Genomic DNA, 22,817 nt, shown 5'->3' with positions numbered 1-22,817 from the left:
CCAGACCTACCTTGGGAGGAACATAAAACTCCAGCAGGAACCGCTCCCCCTCCATCTTCACGGCCTTCCTAAGCATCAGCCGGCACTTCTGCCACTGAGAGCTGCCCACGCAGTTCGTGTCGTCCGCCACCATGTAGCGGAGGGTGCCCTCCCTTTGGATATCCACCAGCTCCACCTTGGAGGACTGGACTTTCGACAGCCGCAGCTTGTGAGTCCATCTCTCCCTCGTGTCGTGCTCCTTGGCCGCTGAGGGGCAGTGCTCTCTCTCTGACCTCCTGCCACCTTGCGTGGCCTCCACGCCTGGCTCCGGGGAGGACTTCCTGTGCCACATCTCCTTCATGCCATCCACCACACACAGGCTCATGTTCCGCAAGGAGAAGCCTTTCTTGAATTTCGGCTTGGAAGCAGCGTGGACAGAGACATCCTCTGAACTCCGCGAGTGGCCGTAGGAAGAAACTTTGTGAGCCTGAGTCTGCTGGGACTGGCTCAGGTATCTGCTAGAGTTCATGGGGTTGTCCATACTGTCCAGGGATTCTGTGGAGGTCTCCTCTTTCCTCTGGAGGATGTCTCGGCCGTAAGGCATGTGGCAGTTCTGAAGCCCCACAAAGGGCACTATGTTGTACTTGGTTGGGGAGTCAGATACGAACACCCTGCTGACCTCCAAGCTGAAGATGTCCAAGAAATTGGCAGCAAAGTGGTGGGAGAAGGAGGTTTCAGCCCCAGGTGTATCGTAATGGGGGTTCTCCTTCAGGAACTGGCAGAACTTTTGAGCAAAGTCCACCGCGGCGGCCTGGGCGTGAAGCTCGCAGAATTCCCTCCAGTCAGGAAGCTGGGAGGCAGACTCTTGGCAAAGAGGATCCCCATTCATGACTGTCCCATTCCACCGACCAGCAAACTGCAAAAGCAAATCAGAGGGAAGGTTAATGTCGGTTCAGACAATGAATTTTACACACACACAAACTGAAAACTACCCACGGCCAAGCACATGCGCACACACGCACGCACACACACACACTGCAAACTACCCATGGGCAAGCGCGCGCGCACACACACACACACACAAAGAACAAAGTACCCACGGTCAAGCACAGGTGCACATGCACACATACACACTGCAAACTACCCATGGGCAAGCACACACGCACGCACGGGCACACACACACACACACACACACACACACACCCCAAAGTACCCACGGTCAAGCACAGGCGCACATACACACACATTTCAAACTACCCACGGCCAAGCACATGCGTACACACACATGCAGTGCAAACTACCCACAGCCAAGCACATGCGCACACACGCATGCACACACACACACACTGCAAACTACCCATGGGCAAGCGCGCGCGCACACACACACACACACACACAAAGAACAAAGTACCCACGGTCAAGCACAGGTGCACATGCACACATACACACTGCAAACTACCCATGGGCAAGCACACACGCACGCACGGGCACACGCACACGCACACACACACACACACACACACACACCCCCCCCAAAGTACCCACGGTCAAGCACAGGCGCACATACACACACACATTTCAAACTACCCACGGCCAAGCACATGCGTACACACACATGCAGTGCAAACTACCCACAGCCAAAGGAATTCGCTAGAAAACTAAGGGCGGTATGTAACAACCTAAACAGCGAACTGACCCTGCAGTCACTACATTCTGCCACATATAAAAAACATGCAAAACTATGGCTAGTGCAACCCTGTTTCTGCCTCTGTGATCACATTACTTCCAATTCTAGCCCGAAGACATTTCGTCTCTGAAGCCCACTGAGTAATGGCTGGAATCCCCCAGGAGACCTTGGGGGCTCTGAATGGTGGTGAGACAATGGGAACCAGATTCTAGAACACTGGTACCTTAGTTGGCTCATTCCGTTTCACATCTGGGGGCTCACGCTAGCACATTCACAGCCAGAGTATCAATCAGAACACCCCAAATGAGGAACTGGAGGCCTTAAATTAGAGGCCTACAGTTGAAAACCAGGCTTTGTATATATCTTTTGAACTGTGATGACCTTACTTTCTACTGAAATGCATCCACCTCTGAAGCAGAACATACCCATTAGGGATGTAAGAGTGTCATTGATAAAACCGAATAATTGATAAGCAAAAGCTTATAGGTTAATGTTATAGACTACACTCATTCCCCCCCCCAACCCCCACCCCGGCAGTAAATTTTTTAGCAGACTGGCCAGCAACCTGGCTCAGTCCCGGCTTGCACTGGGTTCAGAACCTACCCCCAGTGCGGCTCTGCATTTAAAGTGTATTAAGAACCAGGTGGGCAGGCAGCCCGGCTCAGTTCTGGCTCGTGCCAAGTCTGGGAGTTCAGCCCCACCCCCGCACAGCGGCTGCTGCCTCTGTATTAGAGGCAGCAGCGCAGGCTGTCAAGCAGCCTGTCCACAAGGGGAGCTGGTTTTTAAACTGGCTCCCCTCGCAGATCAGCTCCCACCTGGCAGAGACGGCAGCGTGGAGTGGCTGGGGGCTCCTCGGGAGTGGAGCCGGAGTGCACTGGCTGTCGGCCCCACTCCTGAGGGCTACAGAATAGTCAAGTAACTAATCAGAATTCATGGGGTTAACCGACGACTCAATTAACCGATATTTAACATCCCTAATATCCATGCATTTACCAGCAAATTACACTTTTTTGCCCAGAGCAGAACATGAAGACTACCACATCCAACTGACACTACAAGAGGGACTTTTCTGGTAAGCAAAATGTAAACACCAAATACAACAATGATCAACCGTCTTAAATCTTTTACAAGAAGCGTGCTACCAGTTTACAATGACGGATGGCTCTTTCAAACCCGTGCTGGAGACAGAGACTCAGAAGGAAGTGCGTCATGTACAGAATCACCAACGCTTCTTATTTTGCAAAGTTTTTTCTTAGAAGCCTCTTACCGTCATGCTCTCCAAGACCCTGCCCTGTTTATCTTAAGGGAGCAGACAGTATCCTTGCCGGATGCCCATGGCTATGGAGACCCACCCCGCCCCCAACATAGAGGAAATCACAAAATAGCTGCTGAGAGCTGAAAGGGATAACTCGAAGACAGGGCATACACAGAGAGCCAGCTACCCACAAGCAGCCTCAGAAGCTACCCAGCAAACAAGGAGACTGAAAATCTCATCCATTCAGAGGTCTCTTCTGGGTTTTTAGATTGTGCTCTTCACTGGATCCCTTCCAGTAGTGCTTTAAGTAACACAACCACACATCTGTCATTCGTTTGTTCTCTCCTTCCCTTTCCCCCCCCCCCCCGCCCCCCCTGGCCAGGGAGATGTGCATGGAGAGAGGTGCCTTGTTTTGGGACAGTCATCCGGCAATGCTGTTACTTTCATGTCACGGGAACAGGGATTATTTAGGGAGCTGGCATCTTTTCTGGGTGGAGTCAAAGGATGTTGACAGGAGCAGGGAGGGTCTCATCCAAGAGACAAGGGAAACCCGCCGTCGGGTAATACAGGCACAGCTGCAAAAGGATAAAGCGCCAGCTTTTGCTTCGGTGCTAGAATAAATGGAAGGAATTGGCTGCCATAGCCAACCTCTGCTATGGCTGATGCTGGAGAGACACCAATGCTCGCGGTGGGGGGGAAGTCACTCGTCGTAGCAGGCGCACAGCTGGACCGGAGATGCCACACTGAGTATTGCAGCCTAGCTGGAAATGGTCATGTTCCTCTGCTCCGGGAGAAACACAGTGCATGGAGAGGAGCTGCGGTGGTGGGGTCAGCTCCCTCACACACCCACCCTCTCATCTCGGATTGGATGTCAAGGTGGCAGGATGGTGCACGAGGTCAGAGCAATTAACATGAGGAATGGCTCCTAAGGCCAGCAAATTAATCTCGCTAATGGGCCATTGCAGCCATCCATCATGGTCACATCCGGGACCTGACCTATGTGACCAATCAACACCACCCCAGTGCACAGCCCCATTGTTCTCGTCTGTAGTACAGTCGCCTCAGAGACTGTGAGACCAGAAGGGACCGTCGTGATCATCCTGTCCAAGCTCCTGCACATTGCAGGCCACAGAACCGCACCCACTCCTGAAATAGACCCCAGCCTCTGGCTGAGTTACTGCAGACCTCAAATCATGGCTTAAAGACTAGCGGAGCTCACCAGGCCCAGAGCGCCGGGTGCTGTACATACCCAATCCCCAAAGAGTTCACAAAACTAGAGAAGACATATAGAGAATGGGAAGGGAACAGAAGCGGGCAGCTCACACTTCACTGTCTCCAGTTCATCTGGTGGCCACACAAGCTCAAGATTCTATAAAATCATGACCGGAGTGGAAAATGTGAATAAGGAAAAGTGATTTACTTATTCCCACATTATAAGAACTAGGGGTCACCAAATGAAATGAAAAGGCAGCAGGTTTAAAACAAACAAAAGGAAGTTTTTCTCCACTTAGCACACAGTCAACCCGTGGAACTCCTTGCCAAAAGATGAGGTGAGGACTAGGGATTTAACACGGTTCAAAAAAGAGCTAGCTAGATTCACTGAGGTTATGTCCATCAATGGCGTCCCTAGCGTCTGTTTGTCTGGAAATGGATGACAGGAGATGATTCTCTGTTGTTTCCCTATCTCTGGGGCATCCTATTGGCCACTGTTGGCAGACAAGACACTGGGCTAGATGGACCTATGGTCTGACCCAGTAGGGCTGTTCTTATATATTTTGGTTGGTTTCTAAGGTGCCGCAGGACCACTTGTGATTTTTGCAGTTACGGGCTAACACAGCTCCCCTCTGAGACTTTGTCGCTGGCTTCGTTAACGGAGGCGCGCTCTAACTTTTGGTGGGTCACAGCTGAAAAGGCAGGGCATTCCTGCCGGCTTGCCTCCCTCCCCCACCCCCACCCCGGCTCCTGCCATCCCGCCTCCTATCCCATTCACAACTGTTCTGTGGGACTCTGCTCCACAGGCCAGAGGGGGTTAAGAACCTCCGGGGGTCAGCTCAGTCTGACTGCAGGCAGGGCAGGAGGGGAGCGGGCCGTGCAGCACGTGCTCCATGCAGTCCTGTGCCGAGCTCTGCCCGGGAAAGCGTTTCACAGGCTAATAATCAGAATAGCCCCGGGGAGGAGAAAAAACCCCAGAACTATATCCGCTTTGTCCTCAGCTCCACCCGGTCGCTCACACTGTCTGCTAAAGGCACATCGACAGCACAGAAAGGAGGAATACATTATTAATGGGTGTTTTATAATCTTACAGGCATGAGTATTTCATTCTGGAGGTGGTCATGAGCACAGCAGAAGAGGGCCGTAAGCCATCGTTATAAAGACCCTATTGGGGTCTATTAACAGTTGATTATCCATTTATTGGAACATTTATGGATGATTCTTAAGCTTTTAAACACTCTGGACATATCTCCCCAGAGTAGAACGTGTATTCACTTACCCTTGGACCCTCCCCAGCATCTGTCCCCCAAGAGGCTTGGTGGAAAACAGTAAGCATGGAAGTAAAACCAAGTTCCTTAGGGGAAGCACAGGGTGCTTTCAAAATCCCCTGTGGAGTCACGTTTGGAGCAGAGACAGAGGCTAATGAGCGTCAGCCTCTGAACATGCTTCTACTTGGACCAGAGGATAGCCTTCCAAGCTGACACAGGAAGAGAAGAGGCAAAAGGCGCCAGCTACATGGTCTACATGAGATGAGCAGAGAAAAGCAATGTGTTGCCTCTATAAAACCATCGTACACCCACATATTGAATACTGTGTACAGATGTGCTTGCCTCATCTCAAAAAAGATACCTTGGCATTGGAAGGTTCAGAAAACGGCAACAAAATGATTAGAGGTTTGGACTTTTCAGCTTGGAAAAGGGGAGACTAAGGGGGATAGGATAGAGGTCTATAAAATCATGACTGGTGTGCAAAAAGTGAATGAGGAAAAGTTATTTATTTATTCCCACATTATAAGAACTAGGGGTCACCAAATGAAAAAAACAGCAGGTTTAAAACAAGCAAAAGGAAGTTTTTCTTCACTTAGCACACAGTCAACCTGTGGAACTCCTTGCCAGAAGATGTGGTAAAGACAAGGACTTTAACATGGTTCAAAAAAGAACTAGATAGATTCATGGAGATGAGTCTATCAACGGCTATTAGCCAGGATTGGTAGGAAAGGTCTCTAGCCTCTGTTTGTCTGGAATTGGGTGACAGGAGAGGGATCATGTGAGGATTACCTGTTGTGTTCCCTCCCTCTGGGGCATCTGGTATTGGCCACTGTTGGCAGACAGGACACTGGGCTAGATGGACCTTTTGTCTTACCCAGTATGGCTGTTCTTATATGTTTTGGGCTGGTCTTCCAGGTTTCTACATTGATGATGTCAGAGTTGGAGTAGTCCTCATTGATATGACACACTGGGCATGTCACTAGCCCTTTCTGTGCCTCAGTTTCCTTATCTGTACCACAAGGGTGAAACCTCCCTCCCTTGAAGGCATAGCCTGGTGAGACTTAGCTCGGTAGCCTTTGTAAGATGAAGGGATCACACCTGTTCCTATGATTACGGATAAAGGAGTCAATTCTGCCCATGCACTGGGCTTGGCAATCCCCATGAGGCCAGGGAGAGATCCATGCACAGCCTTGCAATCAGAGGCATTATCAAGATTATAAACCCAGCTCGCTCCCACTTAGCATCAAGAGAGAGCAAGGTGCAGAGGGGACATCAATAATGCCGTGATGGGAAACCAAGCCAGTCGGCACTAAGGGGGAAGGGCAGAGGTGTCCGACGCTGATGGTTGTTGATGGCAGAGAATGTCACACAGACCAAGTCGGGGATACACGGTCTAACCAACCTCTGACAGCCAAGTGTCAGGATGAGAGAGATTTTGAGGTGTCTTCTGCCTGGAGTCATTGTCAGGGAAGCCAGAAATAATTGGCTGCACTCCTCTGGAGGCAATTGGGGCAAGCCACAACCTTTCCCCCTCCTTCCAACAGAGCAAAGAGAGTGACACTCATTTTTTCAGCTAGCTGAGCAATTAATTAACGCCACACCTGAGCTGATAATCAGTCTCCTACTGGGCAGGGGAATCAAGGCCAATAAGCGCTGCTCTGGTGGACGTTCAGAGAATTCCTTTTCATTATGCCGTGGCCTTGCCTCTTGTTTGTCTTCGTCACTGTCAGGATCTAAGCAGGGCAGCATCCCAAGAAGCCGTTGCAGCTCCTGGGCGAATGGAAGGGGGAGGGAAAGCAGATTTTACACGTGTTCCTAGTAAAGCACCTGGCAGCGAGCCCGTTCTGCAGGTGCATTCACCGTTCCACAGCTGTGCACATCTGGCTTGCAGCTGAGGAGGCCTTCACTTGACTGCTAGCGGCCTAAAGACAGATTGTTAGCATGGGGGATAAAGTGAGACCCCCCAAACTTTGGCATAAGCCTGCCCCTCCCCCTAAAACTGGGCATGCGACATATGGGTATAGGATGTCGGAATTAGAGCACGTATGGGCAGTCTCAGCTCAAGAGGGAGTGAATGGACTATCCACGTTTAACACACACACCCCTACCTTGCACTAGCAGCAGGGTCTCACACCTGTTTTACATAAATTAACCATCTCATTGTGTGCGATAGATGATTTCACACTCCCCGCTGCAGAGATGAAGAAACGGAGGCACAGGGTGGGGACGCAGGTTGCTCAGAAAGTACATTGCAGAGTGTGCACCCGGAAGGCAAACCAGCCAGTCTCAAAGTGCAGTCCCTCCCCAGTGGTCTACAGAATTGGACGGTTTACATCTGAGACCGAAGCCGTGTCCGAGTCAAAGGGCAGAAGGGACCACCCGAACCTCCGAGCTCACCTCCTGGCTGTGGCCACCCCCACCCCGGCACCTGTCCACTAACCCCAAGTCATGCAGCCCAGCGGCACAGAACAGGAGGCACCAAACTGCACCCTGCAATGCCAAAGAAATGAAGAAGTGAGATGCACCAGATAATCCAGGCCGATGACCCACACCCATGCTGCAGGAGGCAAAAACCTCCATGGCCAGTCTGACCTAGGGGAAAATTCCTGCTCCTGCCCACACAGCAATCGCCTGGACCTGGGGACATGGGCAAGAATCAGCCAGCCAAGCACCAGAGAGAACGCTCAGCCCTGTTGCCCCAATGTTTCTGCTCCGGGCAAGAGGCCATCCCTGATGCTTCTGCTGACGGGAAGGGAAACTCCTTTCTGACCCCTGCAGGTGTCCAGTTGAAACCATGTGCTGAGTTTGAGGCTGGGAGGTGGGTTTCTCTCCCACATAATGAGGCCTCCAGTAGGAAAGGACTGGAGAATCCCTCCACGAGGCCAAATTCATTTAGAAAGGAGATGAAAGTGAGACCGAAGCAGAGCTAACCGTGAATAAATATTTAATACTGACCCCGCCCCCAAGAGAGGAGCAGCCTCCGACCATTCAGAAACAAGAGCAAGGGAAGGAGTCAATGACAGCTCAGCTGTTAGCCCAGGCAGATTATTAGAAATTATTCTACGTATTCAAGATTCTCTAACAAGTCCAGTGAACCAGGCGAGGAGTGAATTATTCATGGACTCGGCCCAGTTTTCAGCATTGTTGGTCTTAGAGGGGGCAGAGACTGGATTAATCTTACAGGCGGAGAGGCCTCAGGATGTTGCCCCTGTTTTGTGGGTGCCGGGGCGCTGATTGTCACCCTGGGATCTGCAAATGGTGCGCAGCTTGTTGCTGAGCAACAGCACCAGGTGAAGCTGTTCATCCCACTGGCACAGTTTCTGGCACTGGGCTCCACTCCTGGCTCCGCCACTGCCTCTCTGTGTGACCTTGGGCAACTCACTTCACCGGCCTCTGTATAATGGAGAGAATAATCCTGCCCTTCTCAACTATTTAGACTGAGCAGTGACTGTACTATGCGAATGGAGCCTCTGGGAGGGGCCATAATTTAAATAATAAAATCATCGATTCCAAGACCTGAAGGACTGCTGCGGTCTAGTCTGACCTCCGGCGCAACACAGGCCAAAAGGGGCTGATGTACTGGGACAAAAGCCATTGGCAAGGGAGAGTGTGTGAGGCCAAGCTCCTCTTAGGGGAAAGGCTGTCACCTCACATACAGACACCAATCGTTGCCCTCTCATTGGGCATTTCAGCAGCCAAGTCAAGGGCCAAAGCATCTCAGTTCCAAGCAGGCAATTCTTCCAAGCCAGGGACGAGCGGCCATGGGGGGGTGGCCCTGGGGAACAACATGGGCTGGGCAGCCCACGCTGCACCCGTGACAAAGCACAAGTCTGGGAACGTGTCCCACAGACCCAACCCAGCTCCCCGGTTTTACACGTGTCCAGGTGGAACGAGGATGCTCAGTTCATTAACGTTTGCGACGTGCTTTGAGATCTCCCAACAGAAGGCTCTACCCCGGTGCCTCGGCCTGCTTCCTACAGCCAGGATTTTGGTCTATAGGCCCATCCGACAGGCATGTTTCACTCAGCACGACTATTCATACAAAGTGAATCTGTTTTTTATTAATCCAAGAGGAACGAGAAATTTGATCGCTGCAATATCTCAGACACGGCAGGAGCCTTGCCACTCTTCCACCCCCACGCTCCCGACACGCACCAGGCCCTCTGGCCACAGGAGGAGCACCGCAGCGGCGTGTAAAGCCCTGCAGCTGCTCTGCTAACACCTCATGTGCCGCCAATGCAGAGCGCTCCCACAAGCGTGCACAGGGGGCTGTGCATATTTCTCCGGGGACAACACCGCCCGAAGCTTTGCCGAGAAAACTCAGTGCACAGAGGCAGGGTGAGCGCGGGGCAGGCTAGAAACTCAGCATTGACTGCAGGGAACTCTATTGAGAAAAGTTGCTGACAAGTGGGAAGACGTTCCATTCAGCAGAGTAACAGCTTCCCACAGACGGTGGGCATAAGCCGAAGGATGTCAGCAGTTATACCCTTTGTTTTCAGGAAGCAATAAATACAACAGCCTTTTATCGCCTCAGTTATACACTCCCACTCTCTCTGCCCCAGGGAGATCCCAGGGCCAGACAGACGATTTAGCCTGAGACTTGAGAGAGAAGAGGGAAAGATATAAAGGGTTCTATCTACACAGTGCCAAGGAAATGCCTTGGAGGGAGTCTCGGCCCCTCCTGAGGGAGCCACTGAGGTGGAACTAGCAAGCAAAGACCTCCCTCAATTCAGGCATCCAAAAAAAAAAAAATCTCTGAAAGGATCACATTGGACTCACCCACCTCAGGAGTAAGACAAGGCTTGCCAGCGTGGGGGAGAGAAGAAAATGGATTTTGCAGAACTAGAGGAAGCCTTGAACCAGAACTCTGTCTCAAAACCCCTTCAACTCTGGAGCAAGCTGGGTCCAAACTTAGCAACTCAACCCACCCGCCCAAACACAGGCATGATTTAAGAACTGGATCCTATTTTATCGGCTGCCACTCGCCCTCCCTTGAGCCTTGTGATGAAGTTAGGAAAAATGGTTCTGGTTTGGGGTACATTTTTTCCTGAAGAACCCTAGTATCTGTTTCTCAGGGCTGGGGGCAGATCACCTAATTCTCTGTTCTGCTCATTCCCTTCGGGACACCTGGTATTGGCCACTGTCAGAAGACACGACACTGAGCTAGATGGATAGTCGACTAGTCCTTAAGGGTATGTCTACACTACAAAGTTAATTCGAACTAACAGCCGTTAGTTCGAATTAACTTTCATAGGTGCTACACAGGCAAACTGCTAGTTTGAACTTAATTCGAACTAGCGGAGCGCTTAATTCGAACTAGGTAAACCTCATTCTGCGAGGACTAACGCCTAGTTCGAATTCAGTAGTTCGAATTAAGGGCTCTGTAGCCACTTAATTCGAACTAGTTGGAGGCTAGCCCTCCCCAGCTTTCCCTGGTGGCCACTCTGGGCACCACCAGGGAAACTCGTCTGCCCTCCTCCCGGCCCTGGAGCCCTTAAAGGGGCACGGTCTGGCTACAGTGCCCGTGCCAGGTGCAAGCCTGCCAGCACCCAGCCAGCAGACCCTGCACCTGGCACAGCATGAGCCAGCCACCCGCTGCCACCCTCTTCCTGGACCAGGCTGGCGACTCCCAGGAGCCTGCCTGGGGCCGCAAGAGGCAGGTGCCCACCTGGTGTAGTGCGGAGATCATGGACCTCATCCAGGTTTGGGGGGAGGCCTCCAATGTCCACGACCTCCGCACTAGGCACAGGAAAGTGGCCGTCTAGGGCAGGAGAGCTGCCAGCCTGGCCACCAAAGGCTTGCAGGAGCAGGTTTGCATGAAAATCAAGGTGGTCCAGTTAGACCCCTGACCCTGAGCCCTGAGCTTAGAACATAAGAACATAAGAATGGCCGTACTGGGTCAGACCAAAGGTCCATCTAGCCCAGTAGCCTGTCTGCCGACAGTGGCCAACACTAGGTACCCTGGAGGGGATGGACCGAAGACAATGACCAAGCCATTTGTCTCGTGCCATCCATCTCCAGCCTTCCACAAACAGAGGCAAGAGACACCATTTCAATCCCCTGGCTAATAGTACTCCATGGACCCAACCTCTTTATCTAACTTCCCTTAAACTATGTTATAGTTCTAGCCTTCACAGCCTCCTGCAGCAAGGAGTTCCACAGGTTGACTATTTGCTTTGTGAAGAAGAACTTTCGCTTATTAGTTTGAAGCCTGCTACCCATTCATTTCATTTGGTGCCCTCTAGTCCTTCTGTTATGGGAACTAATGAAGAACTTTTCTTTATGTATGCTCTCCACACTACTCATGCTTTTATAGACCTCTATCATATCCCCCCTCATTCTCCTCTTTTTAAGCTGAAAAGTCCCAGTCTCTTTAGCCTCTCTTCATATGGGACCTGTTCTAATCCCCTGATCATTTTAGTTGCCCTTTTCGGAACCCTTTCCAAGGCCAAAATATCTTTTCTGGGGTGAGGAGATCACATCCGTACACAGTACTGAAGATATGGCGTACCATAGTTTGATACTTCCCCTCCTCCTTCTTCCCCTGGCTTCCCCCTTCCAGCTCCCTCCTCCCAGGTTTCCCCTTCCCCTCTCCCACCCTTTCTCTTCCCCTTTCCCACCTACTTTTCCCAGTCTCCCCAGAGGTTAATCCCCTCCCCCCCACAGTTTTGTTAAATAAAAAGAGTTTCTATTTTTGAACACGTGTCCTTTATTTTGTACATCAGGAAGGGGGGCTAGGGAGGGGTAAGTGGAAGGAGGTGAGGGAGGAATGGGGTACGAGCCCCCGATGGGGAGGACTGGGGTGGCTCTGCAGGCTCCTCGGGGTGGAAATTCTCCTGCAGCCCCCCGATTCACCCCCCCGGATGGCAGCCTGTGGCAAGTGCAGCCGGGCTGATGGCCAAGTGCTGTGATGTGCCGAGTGTGGGCATTCAGGGCACTCCAAGCCAGGACTGCTTTGCTGTCCCTCATCGAGGTAGACAAGCAAGCGGGGAACCCTGAGAACTGTCTGTCCGGGGTGGGGGTCGGGTCCCTTTAAGCACAGCCCTCGGCTAGTCTGAGACAGCAGCTCCACGCTCTAAGTCCTAACCTGATACCCTGCCGGCACTGCTTCCGGCCATCCTTAACCTCGGTTCAGGGTCCACTCAATGTGGACATGCTAGTTCGAATTAGCAAAATGCTAATTCGAACTAGTTTTTAGGTCTAGATGCGCTAGTTCGAATTAGCTTAGTTCGAATTAACTAATTCGAATTAAGTTAGTTCGAATTAGTGCTGTAGCGTAGACGTACCCTAACATCCCTACATCAGTCCTCTGCCACATTTGCTAACATGGCATCAGCTAGTGCAGATTATGATAACGATTTGTGCTGTGGAGTCCTCTGCGCACTGCACATCTGACAGAGCACTTCTCCACTGAGGTGTTGTATAGAAAGGCCAAGAGAAGCCAGCCTTCCTTAGCCCTGGCCTTAGCTTTCTATGCAATTACTGCTCCAGGCAACCACTGCAGAGGGGAGGCAGGGAGGAGAGGACTAGTGAGAGAAATCATGGGAAATGCCTCAGTTTACACTCTTCCAGCAGCGTTCCAACAGCAGCTCATTGGCTGCTCCTCTGACAGTTAGCTGCACTCCCCCACTCTTTCTCCCCACTTCTTCAGATTTTTCAGTTTTGTCATACGAAGAAGTGGGTTGTGCCTATGAAAGCTCATGATACTATTTATATATTTTTGTTAGTCTCTAAGGTGCATTGCTGTTTTTTTATTTTTTTAGTTACAGGCTAAGATAGCTCCCCCTCTAAGATCTTTTTTTCTCCCCCTCTCCTCTCCTTGGAAGGGGAGTGAAAGGTGGAGAAAACAGGAGGAGAATACAAACTTTTTTCTAATTATTCAGAGATGAGTTTCCATTCATTTGTCTGTTACTAGGTTGATTTGTTACACCAGCTAGGGAGAAAACACACACCCTAGGAAGTGGACGAATAACAATGAAAGGGTTACTTGTTTGTATGTCAAATAACTTCGGTCCTTCAGAACACTAGAAAATGTGTGGCCTTTAATCAGAATTCTAAAGGGGAATTAGGCACCTAATTCAGAGTGACATCTAATTCCTGCAGGCACCTTTGAAAATTCCCATCCCAGACTCAAGGCCGGAAAGGCATGTGGAGGGGCGGGGGGAAGGGAAGGAAATATTTCCTCCTAAGAACCTAGTTTAAATTTATTGCTTCGGGTTATTCCACATCTGCCTTATACCCTGGGAAATATGGTCTTGTCAGAGGCCATAAACTATTTGTTTTATGATTACGACCATGCAAAAAGTATTATTGATTTCCCATAAAGCCACTAAGGAGCCCCATCTGAAAGTTCCCAACATGATTCACCTTCAGGATTTACCGATCCCGTATCCCCTCCACTGTTCTGACTTGCTTATGTGGCTGTGTTCTTTCCAGTGTTTACTTACACTCCAACTGGAATGCCATGGAGCGAGGTTTCCTAGGAAAAACTGACCTGAAGTAGCACTATTTTGTAAGATATTATTTATTCCCTGTCCCCAAAATGTTCTATGGATCTTTCATACCAATACCAGGACTGTAGTGTCCTGGTATTGGTATGAAATTTCTTGGGCAGGATTTCTGTCATGTCTTTTCATCCATTTCGCGTCCATGACCACAGGCGACAGGTGCCTACGGAGGAAGGGGGTGTGGGGAGGAACAAGGAGGGGGCATGAAGAGGCACCCTATTTAGCAGTTACGATTTAGGTGGGGTTAGGGAGGCAACGCACGTCCCAAGTGCTCCCGCGCATCGCCTATGTCCATGACTTTTTGAAAATACAAAGAAGTGAGAACAGAAGATGTGTGGCCCACTGGAACAGAGTCTGTCTGCATGAGGGATATTAAATTTAGATTAATTAACTAATCCAACAGTCAACAGGATTTCCATTGACTATCTGATTAGTCGATAAGGGCGCCTCCGTCTTTGAACTTTAGCAAGAGTTCAAGAGCGGAAGCTCCACAAGGGAGTTCAGGGCCGGACGGGGAGGGGCCTCTCGCTGGCCCCACCCTCCCTGCAGGACCTGAGCCTTTGAAATGTACAAGCGCCCCAGTGGGGCTTTTGTACATTTCAAAAGCAGAATTGCAGCAGAAGCGGCATGAGCGGAGACTGCTTCAGTCCCTGCTCGCGCCATTTCTGCTGTGCCACCTCCCCTGCCACTTGTGGAGATGGTGCTGGGGGGAACCAGCTTTAAAGCCGGCTCCCCCCAGCACCAGCTCCTGCTCCCCCACTTGCTGCCTCACTCTGACAGAGGCAGAAAGGGGGAGGGAAGTAACTAGTCGCTTCCCTCCCTAGTCTGCATTCGTTTCAACAGCACCAACACATTAAGTGTCACATCTTGTGCGCTACGGGATTTTAATGTGCATTCTCTAACGAGTACCCCATATCTCCCTACTTCACAGACAGCCCTGAACCTAGACTCTCAGACTTCCTATTTGGAACCACTGTTGTAACCCATGTTCTCATCGGCCTTCTTCCATCTCCGGTGCTGAGCAGAGCTGACAGCTGAACTATTCCTTGTCAGGTTGATTCTCCATCAAGGAGGTCCAGGCTGTGCGACCCAGTCACAGTCAGCAAGAGCTCTTTCCCCAATGGAAAGGGTGGAAGAAGCTCTGTCCAATTTCTGATCCATTCCTTACTCGGCCACTCTCTGGCTGACAGCTGAAGGCAGGTCGACTTGATGGATGATAATCACTTGGTTGACTGACTCTGGATCCATGGAACAAATCACAAAGCAGCCAGGCTATCACAGAGGAAAGCAATCCATCAGTGCTTAAGCAAGTGGAGGAACACAGGACAGCATGCTATCCATGGGAACCGGTTCAGACCACCTGTGCTCTCCCTGACTTGAGGCTTTCTGAACAGCAGCACGGATCAGACTTCCATTTTATTGCACCTTCTACTGACGGATCTTAAAAACGGCACCGAAGGAAGAGACTTAGTAGATTTCTCAGCTCATCCCTTGGATTATTTCTTACAAGGCATAGCCCAGTTCTAAGACACATCAACCATTTTCCCAAGGAAAGTCTAGCAGAGCTCACCTCTAGGAAGTATGTTTCCTAATATTCAACCTATAGGATAGTCTCATTACTTCTAGATATAGCCACCTTAAAGAATTCCATTTCTTTGCACAGTGCTTGGTAATGGTGTTGGTAGCTGCTGCAGGGCTTCCACAGTGGCACTGAAACAGATCTATCCTCGGTGGATCAGACACAGAGATTTGTAATACGCATTTAGCAGTGGGTTGCAACACAGCCACTCAGCTTTATACAGATGAAAGGGCGGAGAGCAGCCTGTTGCACAGTGAGGATGGTTGGAAGAGAATCTATGGAAAGTGCTGCCTAGACAGGACTTTGGTGCTAAGCAAAACTACCTGGTTCTTTGAGCATCCCAGTACTGTGGGGGATGGTATAATGTCAATTCAGGATGGTCAGACTGAATTGGAGAGCAAAGAATAAAGCAACAGCATAGAAATAACTTCTAAGAACCACGTATCTGAACAGTGAGGTGGGAAAAGGAATAGAACACTAAAGACACCCTTACATTCACTGGGCAGATGGCGAGAAACATCCCAAGAAGACTGTGATCAATCAAGAAACTTGACCTTGGGATAACAAATGCTGTTTGATGCCGGTAAGTCCAGAGTAATGAGCCCAGGGTCAGGATGCAAAATGCAGAAATTTCTGATGTGAGAGGTTATTTAAAGAGCTGTCTTGCAGGGACGGGGAAAGAGCCTGGAGTCTAATGAGCAGCTGCACAGAATACTGTAAAGCAGGGTGTGAAGCAGCACAGAGGGGGAGAAATGCAAAAAAATATAAAGGAGGAGACTAGGTCGCTCCCACAGCAAGGCAAAGCTGGCAAGGTGGCCAGGGTGCTGGGGAGTGAAAAGATAACGAGCCACCTAATGGACTCAGCAGAGGACTAGCCAAAGGTATCTGCAGCCAAGCCACCGGGCTGCGGTGTTCCTGACCTGGTCACGCACAGACTGTAGCTAAATCAGCATGGAACAAGAGGAGGCTTTAGGTCCTGGGTTAGCGCTCTTTGGAGGAAGATCGGTTTGTTAATTCTTCTACAGGGGTCTCTGGGTTCCCGCTGTATTTTTTCGGCCTCTTCTCCCCAAAACAAGCTTCCATCCCTGCCCTTCAGGCAGGGGCAACTTGAAAAATGACACGAGGCGTTTCTTCCAGAGGCTCAGCACAACCAGCCTCCAGGCCAGCTGTGTGTCCCCTCTGTGGCAGACAGACAGCTTGTCCGGCAGCCAGGTTTGAAAGCTGAGCACGGAGTGCAATAAATAATACTATACTCAGCATTTATCATATAGCCCACAGGAAGTGCAGCCACTTCTGGGGTGGTGCACAGCAGTCATTCTGTGCTGGCAGTCGCTGTGCAATCATTAAGGCTTCCTTTGTGATCGGCAGGTGTCCAAAGCTACCTAAGGCAATTTTGGGTAGACTAGCCTCCCACATCAGCAGAGTTGCAGTCAGCCCCGGAGATGGCTGTGAGGAGTTACGCGCTTTGCCTCTGTACGTCTCCCATGCCCAAAGTCCTCCAGAAGCATAAAGGCCAGGCCAGGCATTGAACGCACATCTCCGCAGCCGCCCCGAGAAGAAAGCTCCCAGGGAAAGAGGTCTGGACTTAGAAGCCTGATCAAAAAAGAAAGCAGGGTTTTGGATTCCATGCTCAGCCGGCAGTTTGCTCTGCTTGGCTGAAGTCAGAGCTTCTGAAACAAGTGAGGGTTTTGTGGGTAACCACTAAGTGCCGAGCGCTTCACAACAGGCAGACAAGAGGACAGAGGCTCACAAGCCAGCCTAGAATCTGGGTTTGCAGCACACAAACCAAAATTAAATAATTTGATTGGGGCGATGCTACACACTCAGGAATTCCTGCCAAAGAAAAAGCCAAGTCTTCCCATGGAAGTGGGTGGTTATAGCTAGATGCAGACTCCCCGCCAAATGTGCTCCCATTGCAGTCCCTGGTAAAAATCCCACTCATCGGGCAGGGGTTGGAGCAAACACTAAACGTTTGGTAGCTAGGGTGTTGGCTGATCCTTTAGAGCCGGAGAGGTGATTAGAAAGGTAACAGATGTCAAACAGAGGGCTCTTTTGCCTGTGCATTGCAGCTGCTTTTCAGGTTTGGAGCCTGCGAGCCTCGACTCCCTTACAAAAACAATATTCCTAGTTTTCTGGCTATCACACTGTCCAGCAAACTGTCACCCCATCCCAGGCTAGGTCTGCGCACCCTTCTCTGCCTGCCTAGACAGGCTTCAGTTCTTTGCTCTTCAGGCCCATCTATACTCTAGCAAGTACCACATTGCAAAATCCAACATAACCATCCCCGTCTCCCGCACAAGGCTCAGCCCTTCTTTAGTTCATACGATAGCAGGATGCCTAACCTCCCCGGGCCTTAGGTCACACATGATGCAAATCTGATGGTTCCAATATGTGGTCTTCAGCTAGATGCACAAATGGCCACTAGGAAGGGCATTTTGACACAACTCTGTCCCACTCCATCCCAGAGACACCCAGACTAGAAATGCTGGTGAGTGCGGCAATTCACAACTTAGGGTATGTCTACACTACCACCCTACTTCGAACTAGGGTGGTTAATGTAGGCAACCGAAGTTGCAAATGAAGCCCGGGATTTGAATTTCCCGGGCTTCATTTGCATGTTGCTGGGCGCCGCCATTTTTAAATGTCCGCTAGTTCGGACTCCGTGCCCGCGGCTACACGCAGCACGGACTAGGTAGTTCGGAATAGGAAGCCTAATCCGAACTACCTAGTTCGTGCTGCGTGTAGCCGCGGACACGGAGTCCGAACTAGCGGGGATTTAAAAATGGCGGTGCCCAGCAACATGCAAATGAAGCCCGGGAAATTCAAATCCCGGGCTTCATTTGTAACTCCAGTTGCCTACATTAACCACCCTAGTTCGAAGTAGGGTGGTAGTGTAGACATACCCTTTCTTTCTTTCTTTCTTTTTTTCGAAGCTCCCACTGTTTTCAATGGTGCCAGGATTCCTCCTCCCTCTGTCCCTCCCAGAGTCAGTATGTACAGGAGAAAGGACTTCCCGGTTACCTGAGCTCCCTGACCCTCTCTGGTCACTACCATCACATCCCCATTTTTGATTCCAGAGAGCCACATTCACCCACATATTGCGGGGGTGTTGTTTTAAAAACAGCATCTGCACATCCCCCCAGGGACACTGTAACAGCAGCAGAGAGCAAAACTGTTCTGTCAATGGGCTAGCTAAATATATTCCATCCATCGCTGAGCGGAGAGTTTAATGCCTGGAGCGGAAGAGCAGCTTTAAGATTCACCAGGAAAATGATTTTCCCTTCAGAGCCACTCACAGCACAGACAAGGGGGACAGCAGAGCCCAGGAAAGAAGTTAGGCTTTGTGAGTGAGGGGAGGACAACATCCGACAGCCCCACCCTGAGCCCAGACAAACAGCAAGAGCCGTCGCTCCATCACATGCTTTGCCACAGGACACGAGCAGAGTTCCAGAGCCAGGGAGCCTTCAACCAGCCAGGCAGGAAGAAGAGGGAAGGGGCAGGGGAGGGAGACTGCAAATATTGGGGCCCACCAGCAACGCTTGCATTTGTCAGGCCAGAGTTACTAGTACCTCACTGGATGGGAGGAAAGGGCAAAAGGTGCAGAGGGGAGACTGGAAGGGAGAACCAAACACAAGGCTCAATTTGCAGAGGTGATGAGCACCCACAGCTGCCGTTCAAGTCAACAAGAGCAGCAGGTGCTTGAATCTCGGAAGAACGGCCCTCGGCATTGACACCATCAAAACCCTCATCTTAACCCCCCCCCCCCCCGCCCCTTCAGCGGCTTCTCCTGCCAAAGGGAACCCCCTGAGCATGCCGAACGGTTGCCAACCCTCCAGGATTATCCTGGCACCTCCAGGGATTTAAAAATGCATCTTTAATTAAAGATTATGTCATGCAAGGGCACCTCCAGGAACACATCCAACCCAAACTGGCAGCCCTTCCCTGCCGAAAGCCAGGTTGCAGTCGGTGCGCTCTGCTTTTCACACAGCCCTTCCTCCCCGCCAAGTCATTACCAGCAGCAAACAGACACATTTGGGGATGGCTGGGCTTGCTTTTTTCACAGATACAGAAATCCTGACGAACCCCTCCCCCAGGCATTATGCCAATGCCTCCCATCCCGCAGCACAACCCCGGGGGAGGGGGGGGAGGAGTGAGGGCACCTCCCAACGGGAAATTCTCTTTTGTTAGCTAAGGTCGTGTGGCCCTGCAAAGTGTCCATGGGCAGTAACAGGACTGGAGCAGCCCACAGCCCTAGAGGGCAGCGGCTTAGAAGAACAGCGAGGCAGGGACAGTGGGATGTGGGGAGATGGGGACATGGGAAACCAAAACTGCGTTTGTCTGGCTGAGTGTTGCCACATCTTATTGCTCTAATGTTCCTGGCACATCTCCTCCCCAGCAGGCCAGATCCGAGTCACTTCCCTTGTGCGGGGGGGCGGGGGGGGAGCAGACGTTGCCTGCGTCTACCCCGCTTGCCCTCCAGCCAATAGGGTTGCCAGGTGTCTGGTTTTGAACTGGACAGTCCAGTATTTTAGTTTTCTGTTCGGGAAACAAATGGAGAAAATATAAATGAGAAAATATAAATGTCCAGTGTTTTCTAAGTAAGATGTAATGTCGATTGTGATGTAATGTCAAGTGTGTCCTGTATTTTTGTTGAAACCATCTGGCAACCCTACCAGCCAATGGGAAGTTGTGCGCATATTACCAGAGAATGGCCACCCATGTATTAAACATATGGGGCCTGGTGTCTAATGCACTCTCCGTGCACTGCTCTCACTGCAGAAATCGGGGTACGTCAGCATCCTCCCCTTTGCACCAGTGTTGCTTGAAAACAGGACTCTGTTGGCTCCTCCATCCATACATGGTGTGGGGCCATAGGCAACCAGTCTGGGATGTCCCTTAAAGCACTGGATGGGCGGTCATCATACAGACAAGGGAGGCGAGGATCGGATGCGACGTTTCTATTATACGGCTTTACAGCACAATAGGTCTACTCTTCATCTACCCTGGGGATCTTTGCACGGACAGAGCCGTGTACATGTAAATCCACGGGGATGAAGCAAAGCTCGTGACATGGTGACTAAGGTAGGGCTCATTTACTCTGCATTATCATCACTGCTTAGCACCCTACAATGAGGCATTCCACTTGAACGGAGTTCCAGGGCTGGCCCCAGCCTCTGTGAGGCCACTGATAACCAGCAGATGAGGAAGGGGACAGATCTCCCCCACCGCCACCTGAAAGATGTCCCAGCTAGCAAGGAGTGGGTGGCCAGCTTCCTTCCCTTGGTCTTCACTGCTGCTCCCAGAAGCCTGAGGAGCCATCCTGGATAGCACAATGGTGGGTGGGGAGCAACCAGGCCAGAGCATTACTGGGGTGGCAGCTGCTGAAAGCTTAGGGCGCCCTGAGAGGGGCAGAGCCCCACGAGGTTATTCCGGGTGGTGGGGATGGACAGGAGCAGCAACTAAACATAGGCATCCAAGGCAGCTGCCTCTCAGGCCTGAATCGGTATCTGCAAAAACAACGAGGAGTCCTGAGGCACCGTAAGAACTCCACAGGGCTGCTTGTTGTTCCTTCTAAGGCCTGAGGTTCACCCTCCACAAACACAATCCCCACCCTCAGGGCAAGCAGCTCGGTGGCGTGACTAAGCCCAACACCCGTGGAAGCAATGAGTAACTGTTTCCCCAAGCCACGGCCCTCTGCAAAAAAGTTAGGCCAGAGACTTTCCCCCCTGCTTCCCTCCTCTCGCTCACCCGAAGGGGGCAATGTTTCCTTTCACCCAGCAGAGGGATGGAGCTGAAGTGACATTTCCTACAGGCCAAAGCCAGCGGGCGGTGCCGAGAACGAACAGACACATCCAGCTAGGTCCCACTGCTCAAACACCCCCCCAAGACAAGACAGATTTCAAAACTCTCCCCGAATCACAGACACGTCAAATTCCTTTCATCGGCATGGGGCTGGCCCTTTCAGACAAGCAGAGCCTCGCTCTGACAGCAGGCGGGTCTGAGGGAATTATTCATAGCACGTTGCATTTCCATAGCCCCCTTTGACGCAAGGGGTCCCGGCGCTTCGAGGCACAGACGCGCCCTGCATTTTTGGAGCTGGAGCATGAGGGAGGCTGTCAAGAGGTGGCTGGTACTGTGGTTGGGGGGCTGTAGGGGAACCACCCATCTGGGTTTTACCCAGACACTCCGGGTTTGGGCCCTGGTGTGGGGTTCCAGTTAGGGTTGTCAGGTGCCTGTCTCTCAACCTGAAATTCTGGCTGAAACCTGGCAACCCTAAATGGCAAACTCTACTTACTACGGGGGGAGGGGGGGAAGCACCATTAACCTGCACCAGCCCCTGCAAGGCGGGGGCTGCCTCCTACCTGCAGACGGACTCCGTGAGACCATCCAGCAAACAATGTGGGGAGAATAGCAGAGGTAAAGGCCCTGTGTGTCCGGTTACCAGCAATTAGGTGGCAACCCTACTCTAGCCTAAGACATGGGAAACCCAGGTACAGTCCCCTGCCCTACCATAGGCTTCCTCTGTGAGCTGAGCAAGCCAGTTCTTTGTGCCCCAATTCCTCTTTGTAAAGACAAACATAATAGCAAGGGTATTGTGAGAGAAACACATTCCTGTAATATATGAACACTCACAATCTTTAATGGGTGCCACAGAAATATCTAAGAGGCTCTATAATTAGGGTTTCCAGATGGTTTAACCAAAAATACCAAACACACCCCCTCCAAAACAAAACAACAACAACAAAAACAATGGGGAAAAAATTCTGTTGCAGGGGGAAAAAAAACGGGGATACCAAAGTTGTTGAGCAAAAAAAAGGGACTCCAAGAGTTAAGTAAGAAAAATAAATAAATAAATAAATAAAACAAACGGCATTAAAACAGCATGGCTCCTTTCAGAGTGCCTGCAGAGTCAGAATAGGGATAGGAACAGGGGAGAGGTTAAGCACTAAGACCCAGGGAAGGCATTGCTTCCCCTTGCTCTCAAGGCTTTTTGCCGGCGGCCATTTTGTTTTCTTGATCAAGCCAGAAAGCAGCTTCCCTGTGGAACCAAGTAAGTAGAGGGTCCAGGGGTAGGGGGTGTTGGGGGCCCCAGGGGAAGGCCGGGGGTGGGGCCCAGTTGCTGAGTGTGTCGTAGGGTTGCCAGATTTCCAGTATTTTCGCCTCCTGGCAGAGAAAACAAAAAACAAAAAACCAGAAAATACCAGATATTTTAGGTGTCCAGTATTTTCTGAATTTTTTTTACCCGACAGGTGGCAAAAATACCAGACTGTCTGGGTCAATACCGGATACCTGGCAACCCTATCTATAATGATATGCATTGGGGAAAGC

The 22,817-nt window shown here is 51.0% G+C and overlaps 1 protein-coding gene across 4 annotated transcripts in view; it reads right to left on the bottom strand.

Annotated features, from left to right (window-relative positions):
• Positions 1 to 22,817, bottom strand: part of SH2B2 (SH2B adaptor protein 2) — an 81,602-nt gene that overhangs the window by 40,358 nt on the left and 18,427 nt on the right. For 3 of the 4 annotated variants that reach the window (XM_075904411.1, XM_006114232.4, XM_075904410.1), the window contains exon 2: positions 11 to 895. In XM_075904411.1, coding sequence (XP_075760526.1) covers positions 11 to 868 — 858 coding nt within the window. In that variant the 5' untranslated portion in view covers positions 869 to 895. Of the gene's footprint in view, positions 1 to 10; positions 896 to 1,676; positions 1,985 to 22,817 lie in introns of those variants that run through there. The other variant, XM_025180234.2, reaches the window with a different exon arrangement.

This window comes from Pelodiscus sinensis, chromosome 21 (genome assembly GCF_049634645.1).
Source record: "Pelodiscus sinensis isolate JC-2024 chromosome 21, ASM4963464v1, whole genome shotgun sequence".
NCBI classification, from domain to species: domain Eukaryota; kingdom Metazoa; phylum Chordata; order Testudines; family Trionychidae; genus Pelodiscus; species Pelodiscus sinensis.
Note: the sequence above shows the minus strand (reverse complement) of the source record. Positions and strands in the feature narration are given on the sequence as shown.